Source organism: Mytilus trossulus, chromosome 9, assembly GCF_036588685.1.
Source record: "Mytilus trossulus isolate FHL-02 chromosome 9, PNRI_Mtr1.1.1.hap1, whole genome shotgun sequence".
Classification (NCBI taxonomy): Eukaryota; Metazoa; Mollusca; class Bivalvia; order Mytilida; family Mytilidae; genus Mytilus; species Mytilus trossulus.
Genome location: NC_086381.1, coordinates 65,759,280 through 65,783,218, shown reverse-complemented (window position 1 = coordinate 65,783,218; position 23,939 = coordinate 65,759,280). Strand labels below are relative to the sequence as shown.

At 30.8% G+C, this 23,939-nt stretch overlaps 2 protein-coding genes across 3 annotated transcripts; one reads left to right on the top strand and one right to left on the bottom strand.

Annotated features, from left to right (window-relative positions):
- Positions 1-787: 787 nt before the first annotated feature.
- On the bottom strand, positions 788-19,039 carry LOC134683260 (COMM domain-containing protein 9-like). 2 transcript variants are annotated; one of them, XM_063542437.1, is made up of 6 exons: positions 18,935-19,039; positions 13,366-13,494; positions 3,515-3,599; positions 3,167-3,256; positions 1,855-1,958; positions 788-1,140 (listed from the first exon to the last, which is right to left on the bottom strand). In XM_063542437.1, the coding sequence occupies exons 1-6, from the start codon at positions 18,977-18,979 to the stop codon at positions 1,000-1,002; spliced, it is 594 nt and encodes a 197-aa protein (XP_063398507.1). In that variant the 5' UTR covers positions 18,980-19,039; the 3' UTR covers positions 788-999. The 2 variants fall into 2 exon arrangements, with proteins under 2 accessions (XP_063398507.1, XP_063398508.1); XM_063542438.1 differs by lacking the exon at positions 18,935-19,039 and adding an exon at positions 18,694-18,733.
- Positions 19,027-22,306, top strand: LOC134683261 (uncharacterized). Its single transcript, XM_063542439.1, has 4 exons — positions 19,027-19,212; positions 19,888-19,954; positions 21,224-21,347; positions 22,012-22,306. The coding sequence occupies exons 1-4, from the start codon at positions 19,199-19,201 to the stop codon at positions 22,143-22,145; spliced, it is 339 nt and encodes a 112-aa protein (XP_063398509.1). The 5' UTR covers positions 19,027-19,198; the 3' UTR covers positions 22,146-22,306.
- Positions 22,307-23,939: the final 1,633 nt, after the last annotated feature.

Sequence of the window (23,939 nt, the reverse complement as noted above, 5' to 3'; positions counted from 1 at the left end):
GTGAAAGTATTTGTATAAAGTATTTGAGATTGCAAAGATGAAGCAAAGTTCAAATGATATAGGAGATTTAATGGAAAACTTAAGTGATAGCGGGAGATTTTTCGTAGTGACCTTTTATGAATGGATTCTTTGAAGAGGCCAAAGAGAAAAATTTTGCTAACCTTCTCTTAACAATATTTCTATACAATTTATGTATTCATAATTTGCACACTTGATAAATATAGGAAGATGTGGTGTGAGTGCCAATGAGACAACTCTCCATCCAAATAACAATTTTAAAAAAGTAAACCATTATAGGTCAATGTATGGCCTTCAACACAGAGCCTTGGCTCCCACCGAACAACAAGCTATAAAGGGCCCCAAAATTACTAGTGTAAAACCATTCAAACAGGAAAACCAACGGACTAATTGGATTTGAGTCGGTATAAAACGAATGAGGGAATAACATCAAAGAAAGAATTCAAGGTCTTTTGTCATTGGTTAATTACACCAGCCATATCCATTCTGTTATATATGTTATTATTAATGATTAAAACATTTATATAAATATATAATTTATTACATAAAAGTTAACAAATCTTGACAAAGCACTACAAATACATGATGTAAATAATAGCAAGCCTTTTTTAGTGTAACAAACTGAGAGAACTTACTATTAAAATTTTATTTTAAGGGAAAACTTTTTCCTGCTTGACTCCAGAAAATAAAATACAAAAATTATAAAAAAATATATCCACCTTTCTTCCCAGTGAGAAAGACAAAAAATGTTTTTTTATGTACAAACAAAATGTATATAATTGCACTATTATCCCTCTTTCTATGCATTCATGTAACTCAGAGTTTATGTTTCATTGAAATGAGTATGAAGTTACATGTCTTAATTTGACAGTAAATGTTGTGCCTTACTGCTTAAGAATCATTTTTGAATTAGCTCTCCGAAACATTCAATTCTTTATCAACATCACTTATATAATAAACAAGTTAAAAAAGTTTTGGCCCTCATCTTTTAGCCACTGAAGATAACTGGTCTCTAATTTTAGAAAGTCCATCTAACATTGTATCTAAGGTCTCTTTGGAAAGTTCTACATTTATATTTGAAATATCAGCGGTTTGACCAACTTTGTCTGAGTTCTCCTGCACCTGAAAGTACAAATATATCAGTAAGCATAGGGATAAATGTAGATATTAATGGTCCATCATCATTCATTAGGGTACTTATTTTTGAAAGTTTTAGTTATATACCCATGAAGCTTAATAAAAACATACTGTAAATTCAGAAATTATTGTGAGGTTTTTATTATTACAAAAAATGCGACAGAGTTGTAAACACAATAATTTAAACTCACATTTTGAAATATTTTATATGATTTTAACAGGATTTTTTTTATAAAAATCGTAAAAATTTAAATTACATCTTAGTCTTAAATGATAAAACACAATAATAAATGCACATAATAATTTCAGAATTTACAGTATATAGAAGTCACTGTCAGTAAGCATTTATATAAAAGAAGGTATAAGTTCCTTTTATTTTTTGTCGAAAGTTCTACATTTATTCTTGTTTATACATATTATCAAATATGTGTCTGTACCAAATTACACGGACTAGAGAATGTGTAATTCACTATTGTTTATCTCTGTTTATAGAATAAGATACAAGAAGATGTGGTATGAGTTTCATTGAGACAGCTCTCCATCAAAGTCACAATTTGTTATTAAAAGTAAATTATTATAGGTCAACGTACAGCCTTCAACACAGAGCCTTGGTTCACACCAAAAAACAAGCTTCTAGAGCTTAAAAATTTAGTGTAAAACCATTCCAACCGTATTAGTTGATGTTTAATCGACACCTACCTGCATTTGTAGTATACAAGTTGGTACAGACATTCTACTTATTGCATCTGAGGCTGTTTTAACATCTACTCTCCAATCAAAATCAACCAATCTCGGTAAAGATACTGAAAATCATAAAAACATTACATAATTAAGAATAGAATGGTTCATATATATGGAAACACATATACATGCTTGTAATTTGGCATAGCATTTATGCATGCTTTCCTAACACTGTTTATGTTATCTTCAAACTAGGATTTTGTTACTGAGATTAAAATTGGTACTTTGTAAAGTTTGTCTTTTTGCTTATTAATTATTTATTTTTTTTGGGGGGGGGGGGGGGGGGGTGCTCTCATGTCAACCAGATTAGTTGACCCTTTAAAAATGAATTTTACAGGTTTTACTTTTGTTGTGCCGTTAAGGGGTACCCAACACTTTCACTAAAAATAATTTGGCTTGTTTAATTTTCATGAAATTATGTCCAAGTATTTACTTAGACACTTTAACAAAAATATAAAAAACTAAAATTTTTTGAACCAATCGTTTTGCCAGAAAGATTACACTGGTTATATAGCAATTTGACAAACACCAATTTTAATCATTGAGAAGCTTAATATTCCTTTTACAACACAACATAATTAAAACGTTAAGCTGTCTTTACAGAGTTATCTCCCTGTAGTGCTAGGTAGCACCTCAAACAAGTGAAGGGGATTTAGTAAAATTGAGAATGGAAATGGGGAATGTGTCAAAGAGACAACAACCCGACCAAATAAAAAACAACAGCAGAAGGTCACCAACATGTCTTCAATGTAGCGAGAAATTCCCGCACCTGAGGTGTCCTTCAGCTGGCCCCTAAGTGCACAGTCACCCAAATTGTTAACGTCCTCTTACTTTGGTCACTGGTTGATAGGTGCATGTCATAGTAACAATAATACCAGAGAGAGTTACTAACCTTTGTTCATACTTGAAAATTAGTTTGTTAGCAAATGTAGAGTCTTTAAATAACTTATTTAATAGAAAACATTGATTTAAAATCATAACAAAATAAGCAATAAGCTTCCCCTAGTTTTTGGTGGGGTTCGTGTTGTTTATTCTTTAGTTTTCTATGTTGTGTCATGTGTTCTATTGTTTGTCTGTTTGTCTTTTTCATTTTTAGCCATGGTGTTGTCAGTTTGTTTTAGATTTATTAGTTTCACTGTCCCTTTGGTATCTTTCGTCCCTCTTTTCCAAAATCTTGATCATTTGTTAAGAAGATAAATTTAAAGATACATTTTTCATTTTTTGGAGAAAATGTATTGTAAGTTTACCATACTATCTAAAATGTTCTTACCTTGGTTATTTATGGCATATGTTTTCCAGCTGTTTATATTATCAACAATGATCTTGATAAGTAAGTCTCTAAGGTTCTTATGGAAACTACCTGGAAAAACAGTAATACAAAGATTGCTTTAAAGTGGTATATTTGTCAATACTAATACACCTGCATATCAAATATCTTTGACTCACCACTAGTGGTTTACCATAAACTAGACCTAATTATAAAGTAATACATTGCTGACACCTCTGCCGTCGCTATCAACGCCAGAAACAGCATACCTATGTCTGGCTTTTTTACTCCGTCAAGCGAGACAAAAATGAAGAAAATTTTTTCAAGAACAGAGAGGAAATAATAAATTACCTGGAAACAGGGTCTGTATCTCTGTTGGACTTGTGTGACCTTGGAATATTGCTGCTTGTAAGAGTGATTTCAATGATTGTAAAACCTAGAAGAGAAAATAAATAATTACAAATAGATGAAAGAAGTATTAATATACATTTAGAACCAGATCAATTAAACAATAAATTAAGTTGATTCTTTACATTGGGTGAATTCAATATAAAAGGGGAAGAATTGAAGCCCTGTAACAAGCTTCCAGACCGCTCACAGAATACATTGCCAAAAGAAAAAATAACAAAAATACTAAACTCCAAGGAAAATTCAATATGGAAAGTCTATAATCAAATAACAAAATCAAAATCTATAACACATTTAAGGAATGGATAACTTGTCATATTCCTGACTTGGTACAGGCATTTTTTTATGTAAAAACTGGTAGATTAAACTAACCCGAACAATTCAGTCATTATATTCCCCTGATCTACGATGGCTACATTAGCGTGGAAAGAAATCGGACACAGAGAGGGATTGAATTATTCCAGTTAGGATTTAACCTGGTTTTATAGCTTGCTAAACTTCTCACTTGTATGACAGTGGCATAAAAGAGATTTTCACTGTAACTTCCTATAACTTGGTATTCTAACTAAACAAGGTTTTAATTAAATGTTGCCATTTTGACCAAATATGGTTGTATATGCATACCTCATAATAATACAACATAACAGATGCAGGGAACTTAAATTGCCTTGAATATTGTAAAAAGCATTCATACAAAAAACCCAATACTATGAATTGAAGACCATAAATTGTCATTTGATTGATTCAAAAAGTACAAAACAAATGCATTGACAAAGAAAGATAACTGAATATTTACTTTAAATAACAATGCATTACTTGTGCTATTTTTATCCACAGACGTCCCTGTTTTATCTAGCTATTTCAGAGGCGGATTTTTTTTTGGGGGGGGGGGTGGGGTGCCCAGGGCCCCCTTTTTGGGAAAAAATTTGGTTGCTTATATAGGGAATCACTGAAGCGTGACTGGAGCGGCCCCCCTCTTAGGTCAGTCAGTGGGCCCCCACTTATGAAAATTTCTGGATCCGCCACTGTATTTAACATCTGTATTTCATATTTCATTGACAAATTTCTGGAAATGTTCATGGATAGGATGTATAGAATGTTGTTTTTTTTTTTTCTTCATAAGTTTAAGGTGGTACCCAACACTTTTACTTAAATTAATTTGGCTCGTTTAATTTTCATACAATTTTGTGAAAGTAGTTACTTTGACCTTTTAACAAAAATATAAAAATTTCAAAAACTTTTAACCAACCGTTTTGTCAGAGAAATTACACTGGTTATATAGCAGTTTGACAAACACCAATTTTGATCATTGAGAAGCTTGATATTCCCTATACAACACAACGCAATTAAAACGTTTAGCTGATTTTACAGAGTTATCTCCCTGTAGTGTTAGGTACCACCTTAAGTGATAAAATCTTAAAAACTGATTTCCAAGAAACAGGTGACCTGACATACAATAGTAAAAACCCAATTTTTCAAATAATAAACAAACTTGAAACTTGATATACTGGTAACTGAAGATATATATATTTTCAACTTTTATATCTGTCTATATTTTTGTGTTGATTTTTAGTTGTTGTTAGTTTATATTTTGTACATTTTTGGTGATTATAACGTTCACAGTGTTTGAACAAAGAATTCTTTGTTAAAATATTCTGATTGTAAAATAATCTTGTAGGTATTAATTTCCAAGTTCATCATTTAAATTAGATGGAAAACGTACACCATTGTATTTTTTACCTTAATTTATGAAAATTTAAATGAAAAATTTTATACATTAGGAATAAATACAAGTTTGCAATTTTTATCACCACCTTCAAAATTTAGGCACCACACATACTTGATTTTCTAGACATAAACCTGATTTTTGGGATTTATTTCTTTATCAGTATAATTTTCATTGATTTTTGAAAGACTAAAATTAAGTTTTCAATTCTTTGTCTAGTATTTAGATAAATACATGTTATTGTACACATTAAATAAGTAAATGTCTGAGTTTAAAGAGCACCTGTTTTTAAACAGGCATAAAATTTTCATTTTTTCGTGGATAAAATATTAATTTTATAAGTTCCATCCTTTAAAAAACAAATTGTTCTGATCCCCGATAAATGAAACTTTTTATACCCAATAACCCTCAATGGCCCCTCTGACATTCAAATTATCCCTTTTCACCCCCTAAAACCTATCCAGACTTAAACCACTACAAACAGCTAAAGTTACATAATGCAAACATACTCCATGCTAATAAATCCCTTTTATCTTTTGACCATTGATAATTGACACATGTCTAATAGTTATGATGGCTATATAGATTTATTATTTTATTGATAAACTGGTCATTTTCTTTGTACTAATTGAGTCTTGATAATTTATTGGTAATTGCTCTATAAGATTGTGGCAGAGGATAGGTTAATTTCCCTTAAAATTTATTTTCTGACATCAAATTTTAAAGGTGATTTTTTTTTATGAAAAAAAATATAAATATACACATTGAAATTTTTAAATTCCTGAAATAGATTCAAAATAATAAAAAAAATATAAATCTTAAAGGTTATTTCTTAAACAAAGCATGTAAAAGGATAGAAAAAATACACATTCAAAATTTTACATCACTTTTATAATAATTATTCATAAAATCAAACATATCCAGACTAATACAGTACAATATTGTTAAAACACAATTTTGATACAATATATTACTTATGTACATATGTTTAACCTGATTTATTACAATATGTTACAACTTATTATGTGTATTTCTGGTAATGATGTTTGTACATTTGTACTACAAACTGTTGAAATCAATGTTGTCATATTTAGCAAAGCAATTACTGTTACTGGCAAAATTATTGATTTCAGCAGCTGTCTTCAGCCTGATACAGTCACCTATTTAGGTTTTCACTAATCAAATATATTCAACTGAAGATATATTTGAACTCATTTTCAGGATTTTTATTCTGTGTATTCACTAGTCTTAAATTTAAAAAAAAAAAAAAACCTTTAAGATTAGAAACAATCTAAGTGTTTGACTACATGTATATGCACAAAACAAAAACAAAAAAAAATTAAAATTATGAAAACCTTCATAGATTTGGGAAAATGTTCAATAATTAATTCATAGGTAACATACCAGACATTATAACTCAAGAATCTGCTTTTATAATTCTAAATTGTCTGTGGTTTTCTTTCAGCAATTAATATTTGCTTATTTTTAATCTAAGAGATTGGTGACCTGCACATTTTGTTACAAACATTAACGGGAAACATGTACATGCTTATAAATATTTTCATGACTAAAAAATTTAAATATTTATTCAAATCTGTTATTTACTAGCTTTTTTTCTGAATGTTGAGACAGTGTCTCCTTGTCTATTTTAAATAACATATTACTCTCTAAAAACCCTGTTTGTTTTTAAATAAAATTTATCAGTATCAAATCTGTTTGTTCATTCTTGAACCTCTTTAAATGTGTAAATAAAAGATAAATGCACTTAAAGTACTTCAACATCTTATTTGTCATGTTTGTTACATTGTTAGCAAAAAATCATGGGGAGATAACTCAATTTAGTTAATTTTTTTAATGACTTTTTTTGCTTCTTTATTCTAAAAACCCTCTACCCACAAAAAGTGACCACAGCTGTATAAAGGTACAATCTTTCACCTTTCCTGACAGATTTAATGATGAAATTTAATTCACTTTGACATTCCAACTAAGAGTCGTAAAAATCTGTTTATATAAATGTATAGATCTAACAAAAGCCTTTTATCATCAGATTCTTACAAAATTAATGAAGGATTAAATCAAAATTTAAATCAATATCTAGTTTGTACTACGTCCCCTTCAGCTACAGGTCACATGACATAAGTATGTTATTGTTCATCATTTAATCACATGATTTATTCAAATAAACAATTAAACAGGAAGTCCAGTAAAGATTCATTTCTAAACCAAGAACATTAACAAAGGCCTATTATCAAACTTTTTTGTATAAACTTACTCCATTAACAGATAAGAAGATAAAGTAACATGTTGTTATACATGGCTTTTATCACCTGAATTTAGAATTTAATTAACAGATATGAAAACCAATGGAGATTCTAAAATAAAGCCTAAATGTGAAAAGTGCAGTATCCTACAGTACTTTAGTCTGAATATTTATCAAGATTTTGTTTGAAAAAGCTTCAAATTAAAAATCTTATTTTCTCAGAAATCAAATTAGGCTTTTTAGTATTTACCTGTAATATTTTTTTTAAGAAGATTTCCATGTACATCATATTTGTACATAAAAAAACAAACCAGAAGGATCTATATCTATACCAACACTACACCAGGTTCCCCCGCCCCCTCTCACAATGAATGACTTGGTTAAATTTTAAAATGTTGATTTTTTTACTTTCTTTGTTCATAAAATCTTTATTTTCAATGATATGATTTTGAAAGCTTTAAGGGCATATCCAACAGTTTCAGGGGAGGTAATAACAAACGTAAATGTCGTCTATTTTTTCCCGTAATTTAACGTTGTTTCAACGACGTCATGACGGAATCACCATTGGAATTGCTACGGACGTCTGGAAAGGGCGGGTTCTTTCATCAAAAGAAAGGACACGGCCAGAATCGTCAAAAAACTCATACAGAATATTAACAGAAATAGAACTCAAATCTTTAAAAAAAAAAATTTCGTTTTAGTCTATTATAAAAGAACCGCAATTATCTTGATCATTATAGACCATTATTCTGTTTTATTGAAATAAGTATCTTCATTTCAGGTAGAGAACAACGAGAACAAATGCGTCATGATTTATTACTGCATTAGAATGCAAATTGTAAATAATTCTTTACCAAACTTTTCAGAGATTTTGTCATTCAGGATAGAAATCTCAAAGTTTGGTTTAACTGAAGAAGATGGAAAAAAACTGGTTTCTTGAGAAAAATAAGATACAGCGTAAACTTACATTTATCATGCATCTAGCTTTGCTTTGAAGTCTAATGTACAGTACATGTATGTAGTAGATCTTTAAATGAATACTACCTTTAACTGGTAGACAATGTAAAAGAAAATATGACACTGTAATAAAAACGAAATTGAAAAAAGAAACCATTGTAGTATATGAATATACACTGACATACACGTAGAAAATATTTGACGATTTTGATGTTTTCTTATGTAAACGGAGGGCTTATAGTTTAATAACTGGAGATTTTGATCTTATTTAACTTTATTCTAGTACGGCATACGTTTTACCGCTAGCAAACTCTTTATCGGAATAATGTATCGATGATTTACTTCAGATCCACTTTCGCCTCGTCCTAAATATGGGTGATATATTTGCCACTGGAGCACGATAGCAATCAATTTATCAGTTTCATATAGTGATGCATACTCATCAGTTTTTAACGGATAATTGTCTGAAACAGGGTTCCGGTTTTGGTATTTTATTTTTATTTACATTTTGTCTTAAAACGAAAATTTTAGAATTTCTTTCCGCATCTTTCTCTTTGAAATCATTTGTTTGAATGATCAAAATATAATATATAAGTAGTCTATATCAGTGGTTATTAGCAGTTGTATGCAGTCAAACTGGGTGGAGGGTAGTAGAACAGAAAACAATCTCCATTGTGTATATGCAATAACTCATATATATTGAAGAGTAAAACAACGGAAGACTCGGCTCTTTCGCTGGTTTATTCTCAAGCTTTTGTCTTACAGATCTGGGTTTATTTTTTATATTAAAACTGTTTTTTTACTTTCAACCGCAAAAGGCGCAACAGATGTATAAAAATCAGCCATGTGACTTATTTGAATATTCATGTGACATTTGTTTAGAAATTTTATTCGAAGTTCGTATATCCCTTCAACCATTTATTTAGATGATTTTTTAACGTATAGATAGCACGAAACTCACTGCACTATGCATCGGATATACATTTTTATTTTGACTAAACAAGGCTGCAAATCCAAACAGCTAAACAGCCGCACCAAATTTTAGCAAAGATATACTGTCAGATGGGAGAAGTCCAGAAATGTGAATATTTCTATGCCCAATCAGTCCTTTTGTTTTGAAAAAGATTTTAAATGTATACATTACACGACAGCAACCCAACGACCCATATAATTCAAAACACTAAGAGTAAACACACAGATTTATGTTATAGCTAGAAGCCTATAAAGAATAAAACGCCAGAAACTGCAAAATGAATTAATACGGAGTCAGTGAGTTTTTCACTATCAGATTTCACAATTTTGACGGACACAATAGTAAAACTATCTGAATTGTTATCTCGTCCTGATACTGATTCATTATAAATAAGAAAATGCTATATGAGTGCAATCGAGACAACTATCCAACAAAGTCAAATTGTATAAATACATTTGTCTGCGACACCGTCGCACTGCCTTTGAAAAAATAGCGGGGAAATATAACGTTATTTTCCAAAACGTCTTATTGGCGCAATTTGTGAGGCTTACGGGAGGGATTGAGTAAACAGTATTCTATTACTCAATTTATCTCAAAAACGAGTATGGTGACAAATATTTTTCAAGACCTTATGACGTTCCATATTTTAAAAAGAATAACATATCTCACCTTGGCCAAATCGACACCGTTAGAAATATTTCAAAAAATCAAAAATGTGCATTTCAAATGTTCATTTCTTGCCGTTGTTTGGGTCCACCATATCGTTTTTGGCTTTATTTGAGTCAGAATTAATGCTTTAAATGGTAAAGTTATATTTTTCTAACCATCTTGAATTATTTTGCTTCAATTTGAGCCCAATTATATAAGTATAAGTTGGTTAAAATATAATATTTATTTTTTTCAATAAAAAACGTGTTTTACTCCATAATTGCAAAAAATGTTCAATTTTCAGCAGTAATTTTTGCAAAAACGAAATCGACAACATATATTTTTTTTGGCCAAATTTTATTCTCTGTCAACTGAAGAAGGAAATATCTTAAAGGGACAAAATTCTCACCGTCAGAAATAAACTGTTGGATATGCCCTTAAATCAAAATCTCTTTAATTGAGGAAAAAAATCAAGAAAAATGAAAATATGACTGTACGAAACAACATTGTTTATATAACACGATAGCTGTATTTCAATCAATAGATTATTTGGACTTTATATGGAGTTAAGCATCTGTTCTTTGATAAAGTCTCTTATTTCACACAAGGATTTCACACCTGTCAATTTCTATATTTAGTGAAATAAAGGTTCATCAATAGATTTCATAGTATTTAAGCACCAAGCTGGGTTTTTTTGTATTTTCTTTTCTTGTGTAAAACTTTTTCTACTTTTAATTTTTCTGAATGAAGAGGTCAAAATGCCCTTCTAACATTTAAAAAGCATTTAGGTTGCTATTGTATAAAAATGAAATGTCCCTTAATGAAAAGAAAAGTTTTTCCTTTACAAAAGGCATTTAACCAGATAATTATATGCTCAAGTTTTTACTGAAAAACATTAAAGTTTGTTAAAAAATGTAACTTTTACGGTTATTTTTATTTTATTTAAGTTGCGATCAACATAGTCTTTAATTACTTTTTACAGCAGATTTCAGTCAGTATGTAGCTAATTGGAATATCTTTGGTTAGCTTGCTTGTTAGCTGAACCATGAAGTCATTGTTAGGTAAGGTATATTACCCTCCTTTTAAAGTAGATTAGTCCTACAGAGAGATAGATTGGTTATATGTTGGGCTAGTCTACTATTAAAGGAGGGTAGTAAAGGGCATGAAGTAGTTTCAGATGTCAATCATAAAAAGTAATTTAAAACCAACACTTCAGAAATTGCATTTATAACAGGAAAAAACAAACATATTTATTTTTAATATTATCCACAATATTTGAGAACTACATCTATCTATCTAATAATAGAACGATATATCCATAAAATAAGTCAAAAACGATTTTTACAGAGTACAAAAAAATCAATGTTCACAGCACCATAAAGCTAAATGCTACTTCATAAATCCCCAAAATATGTTAATATCTCTTGTTATCATCTACCTGATACCTGTAACACCTGTATTTTACCTGCCGAACAGGAAGTGTGAATCAATAATGAAAGCCTACATGTCTATTGTAATAATAAACTGAAAGTGATCTTATCTATTGCCTCAGGTAAAAATTGTGACATTCCTAATCAATAATAATTTCTCAATTTTCACAATTAATATATAAACTCCATGTAGCTATTTGATGTTAAGAGGTTACCAGGGGGAGATAATTCAATATAGACATTTAAATTGGATTCAAGAGGATATTTGAACGTCTGGTCAATTTCTTTCAACCATTGAAAAATAATCAATCTGTTTTGCTGATAAAATTTGGTGTGTTTTCAATCTTCAAACATTTGGTTTTATTTTCCCTTAGTAAAATGACTTTATTTATTTTTTATTAAAGTATAAAAATAATTAAATCAAAATTACATTGAAATGGGAATTTTGAAATAGACTTTAGGAATTTCCTCCTCCTACATATTTACCGGAAAAATAGATTTTTTCAGCCTCCTGCAAATTTCAATCCCAACTTAAGACTGATTCAGTATTCATAAATAAAGTAAATTTTAAAATGATGAAAGTTAGTTCTTTTAAACATAAGATTGAATTAAAACACATCAAAAGATACCAGGTTTAAAACACCTACACATATTTGTATTTTTGTGACTTGAACTTTATTAAAGGTTTAATTTGTTATCCATCCAATGGCATTAGATAAATTGAAGACACTTCATTTGATAACACAATGTAAATAAAACCTCAAAAAATATTGAATGTTTTCAGTTTTAGTTAATTGGAATAAATTTGAATCTGGTATGAAAAAGGCTGTGAAGTGTTTGTTTTTGTGTTGACCACAATAAATTGATGGAGTAGCCAGAGTGAAAGTGATAATCACAGGTGTTAATTTGTCAAGTAATTAAACTGTTTTTTGTTCTTAGAGGAGGTCCATAGACTCCAGCTTTTATATAGAATTTTTACAGACATTTTGGTTTTTGAACACCCTTTTTCTTTTACGATCAATACTTTTAAATGGGGACAAGTGTATTGTAAAAACTAAGTGTTATGGCTCCATTATAAGACCATTCCATGACTTGCCAGAAAAAAACATTATGAATTTTCAGATGTACTAATATAGCTGGATTGTGCTGAATTGGGTTAAATTTTCATACAAAATTATCTCCCTTTGTCTAATTTTACTAATTTGACTTGTTCACACTACTTTTTGGAATTGTATTATCTAAAACAATGCAGATAGACAACTAATAAGCTTAGACAATTATTGATCAAATTTTCATTTTACTAAGGGACCCTATTAAATCAAACAAAAGTATTAAAAAAAAATGGAAACAAAAAATTGTCACTTAATTTTAATATAGATGAAAAGAATATACATGTATTTGAAAAAAACTGTCAAAGGGAGATAATTTCTAATACATGTAATTCCATTTGACTTATGTAGGTAAAGTTAAATTGTTATAAAATTTGTGATTAGATTGATATAGGCAAAATAAATATGTAACTTCTCTGCACTAGATATGTAGATGGCATAGTGATAACTCAACAATAATAATATGCCCTTTTGTATGAATCTTTTCACATACAATCAGGATTTCAATAAATTTTTTTATTTTTTTTTGTACACTTGGGCATGGCATTTGAAATCATCCCTTTTGTCAGAGCTGTAGGCAGTTGGGTCTGAACCATTTTGAAACCAGTTTGGTAGACAAAATGAAATGTTCATCAAATCTTCCAGTAATATTTTAAAGCATCTTCGCCCTAAGTTTATATCTAGTTATTACCTGTTGAGCATTTCTATTATCAACGGATAAACAGTCTGCTGCTGTTGTTGTGATAGTTTCAGAAAATATTGTCCCAGAATGCACAGCAGCTTCATTACATAATCTGATGACTATATCTTTTGACGAGGCCTGAAATAATTATATTTTCAATTAAATGGTGTGTAGATTTATAAATGTTAGATGGCAAATAGTATATGCATATACAGGATAATGCAGAAAATTAACCAAAACCCATTCAAAAAAATATTAAAGCAAAAAACATAGTATTTCCTAATACACATATTGACATAATTATAAACAGCGACTGGTCATGCTTTTAGCCCAACTCAGGTTTTGGTCATAAAGGGATCTTCATCAGAGGCAGAATGCTGGATTAATCCATCTGATGAAGATTCCTTTTGGATGGAAACTGGTCAGACAGTACACCTTTCCTATATTGCCTAAAATTAGAAATGAACTTAAGCTTCTTTTGATACATGTACTGAAAATTCAGATACAACATTGGATCTTAACATGCATGTAAAAATAAAATTTAGCACTTGTTATTTCAAAATCCTAAAATCCTATAGTAATAATGCAAGCTATTTCTCGTATCTGCAGAAGGTTATATAAAAGATGAAAGTTTTGAAAATTGTTTGTGACATATTGCAAGACTCGGAGAGTGTGACCCATGTATGGATAATTATCATGAATCGGATAATTGAGTTTTCCTTGTAATTGGTTATTACAAGATAATCATCTCATGACAACTTTATTAACAATGGTTAGCATGCCTCTGGCTTAAAACATATAGCAATAATTAATCATTTTACTTATATCTTTGTAAAAAATACCTTTAGGTAATGAGTGTTTTTCTGAACAAATTTTAGTAGAAATGACCATTTATGACAACTTCATTACCTAATTTGATTATAAAGTAAACTTTAACAAAACCAATTTGAGTAAGATCAGGTATCTAAAAAACTCATGATAATAACTTTCACTAAGAAAATTTAAAAAACTGGACCATAACTGTGTTTTTCTTCTTTAAAACCGACCAGATAACATTATTAATGGACCAATTGAGAATTGAAATGGGAAAAATAAGCAACAACCCAAACAAAAGCCACCAATGGGTCCTTAACTCAGTGGAGAAAATCCCCCACCCAGAGGCGTGTTTCTTCTCAGAATCTGCTGGCCCCTCAAAATAATGTTTGCCAGGTTAGTAAAAATGGACTTCACACTAAACTCTAACATTCAATGCAAAAGCTCAAGTTGACAACTCCAATTAAGTTATTACTATTCCTAAGAATTGTATTTTGAATTCTTATATTGACACCATAAATTTGGGTCATCTGTCAGCTTTAAGACTTCATGCTTTTGTTTCAACCCCAACCTAGTCCAAATAATTATGACGTCTGGCAAGGCTATTTTAATTTTTTTCTGGGACGCCTTTCTCTGCCAAACGTCATAATTATTTGGACTAACCCACACCATGGTTGTGGCAATATGAACAACAAGAGGCTACAAAATTTCTTAAACATTTTAATTATGCTATAAGATCAAGTGACTGTAACTTCCCGAAAGTACACTCTGTGCGTTCACGTGGTAATGGTGGAGTTATGATTTGCTGGAACTCCAAGTTTGATAGCTATGTAAAAACCTTAAAGGACGGTAATGAGCGTATTATTGCAGTAGAAATTAACAGCTCTCCAAAAAGGATTTGTTTGATAAATTGCTACCTTCCTACATCTGGATATTCTGATACAGCCGTTAAGTATCAAGACAATCTTGACTTGCTTGAAATCATCATTCAGAAGTATTGTGATTCACACCAAATTATTCTCGTAGGTGATATGAACGCAACAATGTTACTTTCTCGACGTAACGATTCAGATAGACGTTTTAGATCTTTTATAGATAAACACAAACTAGGTACTCTTGCAAACATGGGAACTGCACCAACGTATCAGCATGGTAAAGGATCATCTCAGATCGATTATATTTTCAGTCATACTGTTGACAATCTTCTTGAACTTGAAATATGTCACCAACATCCAACAAATACGTCTAGTCATGTACCAGTTGTGGGCAAAATAAAAGCCACGTTAAGCTTGACTTGTGCAAAATCTATTAAACCTCCTGAAAGAAGACGTAATCTATGGAAAGACTGTGATATTGAGGCATATCAAAGCACTCTGTCTAACTCACAGATACCCATCATTGAAAGACCAGATCAAATAAAGACATTTATTGACCAGCTTAATGGTAATATACTTGCAGCTGCCAAAATTGCTGTACCATCTAAGAAAATTCGTCTGAAGGGACCAAAATGGAAGGCTAGTCCAGCACTAAGACAATTACTTGTGAAAGGCAATCTAATCCACAAAAATTGGATTCAATATGGAAGACCAACTGTGAATCACCCAATTATTGAAGAACGTAGATCTATCAAAAGACGCATTAGGTCACAACAGCGACAGGACATGGCATGTGAAAGGAAACAATTCTATAACCAAATAGTTGAATCTGGCAAGTCCACAAACTTTTATAAACTGATAAGAAGAGGATTATCTAATACTATTTCAAAACCACAAGGCTTCATGAATGAAGGCCAACTTATTCTTGATCTTGACAAACAAAGTAAAGGTTTTGCAAGATTCTATGAAGACCTTGCTGTACCAAAACAACTAGAACAATTTGACTCTGATTATCATGAAAATACTCAATTTAACTTGGAGCTTATTCGTAAAATTGTCCTTGAAAATAAGGATACTTTTTCACCTATTACGCCTGATGAAGTAAAATCTGCTATTTATAAACTCAATAACAACAAATCAAGTGATGAATACGGAATTTGTGCTGAGCACCTTAAACTTGCAAGTTCTACTATTTTTAACGTACTGTCTGTACTGTTTAATGCCATAATTGAACACTGCTATATACCTTTACAATTTTTATCAGGAATCATTACACCTGTTCACAAAAAAGGGAAAGACGCTACTGATTTTGGTAGTTATAGAGGCATTACTGTTTCATACACAATAGGAAAAGTTTTCGAACATGTCATTCTAGACAGAATTGAAGATCGGTTACCTTTAGACCAGTCTTCATTACAATTTGGCTTCACCAAACATATCTCAATATTACTGGCAGCGCTACTGATCAACGAATGCATCGTAGAAGCAAAGGAATTCAACCTTCCATTATTTATAGCGTTTTTAGACTCTCAAAGAGCATTCGACGTTGTCGATCATCCGTCTTTAAAATGTAAACTGTTTTTGAATGGAATCTGTTGTAAAATATGGAATGTTATTGACACGTGGTATACAAATTTAACTTCAAGAGTAAAGTGGTGTGGTCGTCTTAGTGAAAATTTTCCCATTAAACAAGGAGTGTGACAAGGAGGCATTTTGTCCACAGGACTATACAAGACCTACATAAATGACCTTCTAAAAACATTAGAACGCAATAGACTAGGAATGCATATTGGAACAACCTATATTGGATGTCCGACTGTTGCTGACGATATTGCTCTAGTTGCCAACTCTGCAACAGATCTCCAATTGATGTTGAATGTAGCTAATTCATATGCAAACCGTGAGAAATATGTAATACATCCCGAGAAAAGCACTATACTTATGAAAATTCTACCTAAGCGATCAAATACTACGTCTTCAGACTGGAAATTAGGTGACAATGAAGTCTCAGTGTCTAAAACAACCACCCATTTGGGTATAATTAGATCAGAAAAAAATGAGGTATCAATAAATATAGATGACCGTATTTCGTGTGCTACAAAAACTCTGTACAGTCTCACTGGTACTGGTTTTCATGGAACTAATGGCTTACCACCAACCACATGCATGAAACTGTTCATAACTTATGTTCTGCCAAGACTTCTATATGGCTTGGAAACATTTGTTCTAAAGCAATATCATCTTAATGCTCTAGAAAAATTTTACATTAATTTCCTGCGTAAAATCCAGTGTTTACCAAATAGATCAGTTAAAGGCATTACTTATCTGCTTCTTGGTGTTAGGCCTACCACGGCTGAGCTCCATATTAGACAATTGAACCTTTTGGGATGTATTAATCGAAGTGAAAACTTAACTTTAAACAAAATTCTTAGAAGACAGATTTCAACAAAATCAGAAACTTCAGACAGTTGGTTTACCTACATAAATAAACTTCTAGTGCAATACGATCTTCCCAGTGCGGCTAAAATGGTTATTAATCCACCGTGTAAATTATTATGGAAAAAGAATGTGAAACTAGCAATTGATAAATTCTGGACTCAAAAATTACTACTTGATTGTCAAAATAAATCTACCCTGTCGTACTGTGATCTATCAAGTTTGAAAATTGGAACTGTTCATAAACTCTGGTCTTCAATTGAAAGCAATATTAAAGATGTCCGCCGTGGTGGTATAAAAGCTCGTCTAATTACAGGAACTTACGTTCTCCAGTCCAACACAAGTAAATTTAATCAACATGAAGTTAGCTCTGTTTGTCCACTTTGTCAATATGAAGATGAGGATATAGTTCATTTCATTTTAAAATGCAACGCTCTATTTAGATACAGAAAATCATATATAGAAGAATTGGAAGTGATAATAAACAGCATAAGTAATCCAAATACGTGCTCATGGAATAGTCTGGTTGGAGATTTTGGTCTATTAACACAGTTGATTCTTGACCCTAGTGTTTTGATAAAACAGAAAATATTATCATGTAGTGAAAAGACTCTCACTAAAATAGAGGATTGCTCACGAAAAATGTGCTTCTCCCTACACTGTGGAAGATCATTGATCATAAACTCTGAACATTGATTGTCAAACTTAGAACTGTGATAATAAACTCAGATTAGTGAATATAAACTCAGAACATTGACTTTAAACTCGGAGACATCAAGGGTGTACATATTCTAAGGCTCTTAACCCAAATGTTTATATTGAATTTCTATGTAAATAGTATTGATAAGATAATCCCTTTAATGTGACTATACATATCATTAATGAACCTTTACCCATTTATGGGGTGCACCAATATAGTGGTGGATAATACATACCAAAGAAGACATGACGTGTGCGAGAACACTTTATAAGTTTGATTTAAATAATGCATCCCTTTTGCATATTAAAGCAAATAAAATACTTTTAAACAAGTTAGTTAAGGCAACTTGTTTTCTCTCATTCTTTGTTTTTTAAATGCTGACTATGCTGTTTGGTTTAACTTATTGTCGAAGGCTATACAGTATAAGTTTCAAATTCCATGTCATTTGGTGGAGAGTTGAATTCAACCTCAAAGTAAACAAAATGTGACCATACATCAGTGAAATTGACCTACATGTATGCCGGGACTCTGTAACATAACTTATTTAACTTAGTTATAGTCCCAGATTTATGCAGACAGACCTTGTCTTAAATGCAGACAACCAAGATTCTGCAAAATTGATGTTTACAGGTTTTATTTATGTTTGTGAATAAAAAAACACTTGATATATATCATATGTTATCCGAAAAACAAAATAAATAAGTTATCATTGTGTCTTAAACATGTAAATTATATAAATCAAAAGAAAATAAACCTTCAATAAAACATTCAATGAGTCAAAATTACAGTAGGCTGCCATTTTCAGATCACGTGAGTATGTTTGGTCCTAATTATAATTCACCAATCAGATTGCAGAAATATTATCCAATCAAACGAACGTATTTGACACGTGCGTTTTGCGCCTAAAGATAGTCGCTTGATCCGGCGGGAAGTTCAGTCGTCTGCATACCGGCGTTTAAAAAAGCAGGAAGCTGTGTTTATTAATTCTTAGTCAAAACATCTTTTAAAAGATACAAAAATGCCCGTAGAAAAGTAAGTAAACATTAAAAACCATTTGGTAGCATTAGTTTTTGTTGTTTTAGAAGAGGAAACCTTTGGTATTCGTTGCGGTAAACTCCAAACAAGGAAATTTCTTTGTTCTGTGTTTTAGCGTTTTTTCGGTAAAACCGAACAAAGGAACATTGAACTTGTTTACCTTTTGTAGTAGCGTCAGATAAATAAAATGTTTGAAGTTTCTTTATAAACCTTGTATTGCTGCATTTAATGTATGAACTATCGTCTTGTGAGATAGCAAACAGAATGATAATTTATGAATGACGTAAAGTTGAAAGATGCCGCCATGATTTTGGTTTTGCCGACAAAAAAATCATTTGCATTTTACATGATTAATTTTCGTAATTTATGTTGTTTCCGGAGTTTAGAAATGAAAAGTGATTGGTTGTGTATAAACCAATGTGACATGTTACATTGTTGTGATTTTTAACAACGACTTTGAAGAAAAAGGGGGATGGGCAAATCTAATTATAGTCTGCTTTGAGGTTCAAGATTTTTAGATGCCGCAAATGTTGAAATTGTGAAACAACTTTACTATATTTTATAGTCCAAATAATTATGACGTCTTGAAAGATATATTTTAATGATTGGTAAAAAAACCAGATTAAAAATGATAAAGAAACTTAATTTATTTTATTTTTTTTGTAATTTTAGAGAAACCGCTGTTGAGACCACTGAGGTCGAAACCAAAGAGACAAAAGAAGTAAAGGAGGTTGAAGAGGTAAGTTAATAAGCAAATTAAATATAAAAAAGTTCTTTAAATCCTACTGATTTAGCAATACAAAAAAGGGGGAATTTGATTTTGAATCAAATGTAGTTTTATAAAATTTTATTTTTTGAGAATTTAATAGTCTGAACAACATCTAAATGATGTATTTAAATTGTTTAGTTTGTTTGAAAGATTATCCATTCTTTATTTGTTGCAAATTTTTTGTTGTCTTTACCCTTGCCCTTTGGTATCTTACTTTCTGTTTTTTAAATACATGGACATGTATGGATGCATTGCCATATACATGTATTGGAGTATTAGTGAGTGCAAAGCTGCTGCTGCAATTATCTTGTTTGTGAAATCCCATTTTGTTCAATTCTTAATAAAAAAATTTGGCACTATTTATTCCAATGGATAATTGGTTCTATTAAATTTAAGTCTATTAAAGGGTAGCAAAGAAAAGGTTAAGATACACACAAGTGTAACAAGGGTCCCACTAGATCATAGTGATGAAATGTGTAAAACATAAGAAAAGAATCTGTTCAGAAAAAAATGTTAAATTTGAATATTTAGATTTCAAGAAAGGGATAAAACTAAAAGCTTATATTGTTTTTAAACCTATCTAGTTCTATCATTTCAATCTAAGCTTAAGACAAGTCTTCACGCTAAATTGCATGCAAAAGAATATCTTAACTAACTTTAAACTTTAAAGTAAATTTAGCTTTGGATCTATGGATTCACGAGTTTGAGGGAGACTGCAGCTATGACAGTGTCATAAGCCAAAAAAAAAAAGAGAATTGCAGTGAAATAAGCTGTAATGAATAAATAAGAAATTTGGTTATACAGTTGTTATTAACGTACAAAAGATTGTGTTTATAATACATTGTATACAGAATGGGCAAGACAGTACAGTACTAAAACAGTTTTTTTTTAATATATAAATTGAAATTTATGACCAATTAAAATTTTGAAAAAGTTCATGTTCCCCTACTAAATATATTCAATAGATCTAATTTAATTGTCCAAAGTATATTTTGTTTCTCAGTGATTTATATATAAATTAGAGTTGTCTCTCTTTATACACAGCTTATTCTATGCTTAATATTAGGATTAAAAAAAACTCTACTGAGCTCAAAAAAGGATGGGTGCTGCAGCCTTTGAAAAGGGATTCACTTGGAATTCTGTATTTTTTAAAGATGGGATATTTTATTTTTGGTACGAAATACCAAACATGTAATTAAATTTCTTGCATTTTACTTATAAACACTCTTTTCACTTCAGACTCCAAAAACTGAGACAACAGAGACAAACAAGGCTGAAAGCACAGAAGAGACAAAAACAGAAGAATCTCAGGAAAATGGCAAAAATACAAATCAGAATGCTTCAGAAGAAACAGAAAAAACAGGTACACCATATATATTTTTCAGTTGCATAAAGATTGTAACACTCAATAGGTCATCAAAATTGTGTATTTAAATGATATTTATTTTGAACGTGATAACTGATACTATATGGTAGTGCTGTAGGGAGCAATATCCTAAATTGCATGAACAAATATTCTGTTAAAATGTGATATTTTTAATTTTTTATAAGTATTCCCCTGTAGATAGTAGATGTAATTTAATTTATTAGTCCAGTTTACTTTGTTTCTCTCATTGATTTATATAAAAATTATTAGAGTTGTCTCTCTTTATTCACAGCAGACTTGTTCTATACTTGAGTTAAAAAAAAAAAAAAAATTAAAAATGTAAAGAGCTCGGTAAAAAATTTCAAGGAATAGTTTTGCATGCAAATATAAAATCTCTTGTTCAGTTTGCAAGCCAAAAATCCCATAAAAAATACCTCTTAAAGACTTGACCCCAGTTGATGTTTACCATTTCACGTTTGTCGTACATATAAAAATAAGATAAAAAAGATTGCTTTAGCCACAAGACAACTATCAGAGTTCAAATGATATGAGCAAAAAAAGATCACCATACTGCCTTCAACAATGTAAAAAAAAACTTAAGTATTTTGTTGAACAATTATATCAAATTATCTCATATTAACTTTTCATTTTTGTTTTGCAGAGGAAAATACATCTGAAAAAAGATCTGTAGAAGAAGATTCAGAGGAAACAAGTCCAACAAAAAAAGTGAAAACTGATGAAAAAAAAGTAGAATCAAATGACAATGAACAGAAAGTAGAGGCAGTCTCGGCATAGACATTTTAAATGTTCATCAAACTTTGTGTCATATCATGAGCTGTATAGATCTTTTATTATCATGTTGTCTCATTGTTTTACCACTATGTGTTAACTATTTATGGATCAGTGCAAAAAATTGTTCAAGTTTTTACCTACATCCATTAAATCATTTATAGTAACAGTTTGTTTTTATCATTTTGAATCATCGTGTGTTAAGCAGGGTAGCCGGTTTTAATATTTGAATATGTGAAGTTCATTATTGTTGTCACATGTGAACAGAAATTGGAACCACATTGAGCAGGCATCTTTATTTAAGAGGAGTCGTTGAATTTCATAACAATTTTAATCTTTGCACACACAGGAATGACTGACATTTAAGTCCAATCAAAATTCAAATTCCTTGACTGGTTGCATGCTGCTATTTGAAGACCTATGTTGTCTTTTCTTAACAACAGTTATTACATAGATACAAATGAATTGGTCCTAGAATAAGTTTGTTTAAATGTGTGCAATGCCAGATTTTATTGATAGTAATTTATATATTTGGTACCTTGCAAGGTCCTCATTTCATGGATCAGTGAACAAGGTAAAGATTTGGTGGTCAAATCAGTATCTCGGATACTGTAAGCAATGGGGCTAGTATGGAAGGACTAAGGTGTACATGTCCAACTGGCAAGTGTCATCTGACCTTGACCTCATTTTCTTGGTTCAGTGGTTAAAGATAAGTTTTTGAGTTTTGGTCTTTTTATCTAATTCTTTATGCCATAGGTCAACTATATTTGGTGTATGGACAAATATTTTATGATCTGTATGCCAGTGGCACAGTTTTTTTTTTATACCTCAACCTCATTTACAGGGTTTATTGCTCAGAGTTTTTCTATTTTGGCCTATTTTTCTTGAACTATTAATAATAGGTAAACTATATTTGTTGTATGGAAGCATTGTTAGCTGTACATGTTTGCCTGGCATGGTTCATCTGACCTCTACCTCATTTACATGGTTCATTGGTCTTTATTTAGTTATCTTGGTTAATGTTAAGTTTATGTGAGTTTTTAATAAAGTTTTATACTTGGGACTATCAACATAATTTCAATGATTAGTAAAGAAGGCGAGACATTTCAGTGTGTGCACTCTTGTCTCCTCATGTATGACATGTTTAATCCTAGGATGATTTTGAGGTTATGTTAGCCTTTGAATAATTTTGTACTTTATAAATGAATTGCCTTTGTCCGAATGAGTGAGGTTATCCTTATTTATTTGATTTGGTCAAACTTGACTAGAAATTTAAATTTCCATACATTCTGTAAAGGTCGGTGTCATTCTTGTTAATGTGGCATCTTATTGTTGTCCTGTGTGTTACGAATAATATACAAGCAGAGTATATATATATATTGTGAACCATATATCTAACCATGCTCAGGTGTATTTAGAAGAGATGTGGTATGATGATTGCCAATGACACAACTCTTCATTAGAAACCTAATATCACAGAAGTTAATGACTATAGATCACTATGGCATCTAACAACGAGGAAAGCACATGCTGCTATAATAGACCCATAAAAAAGTGACTGTTTGTTTATAGTTTGACAGTCTAAGTATAGGGCATCCCTGTAGGACGATAAGCTTGGTAAATACACGACCTAAACAGACAATAACAGTGATGGTTCAACTATACTGAGCCAAAAAAGTTACGTTAGCATCAAAAATTAGAAATTTTATTTAATTACAAAATCATAACAACATATAATTTTGATAATAACAAAATGAAATTATGACATGTCAGAAGCAACGTGAAAGTTTTGTTTATCAC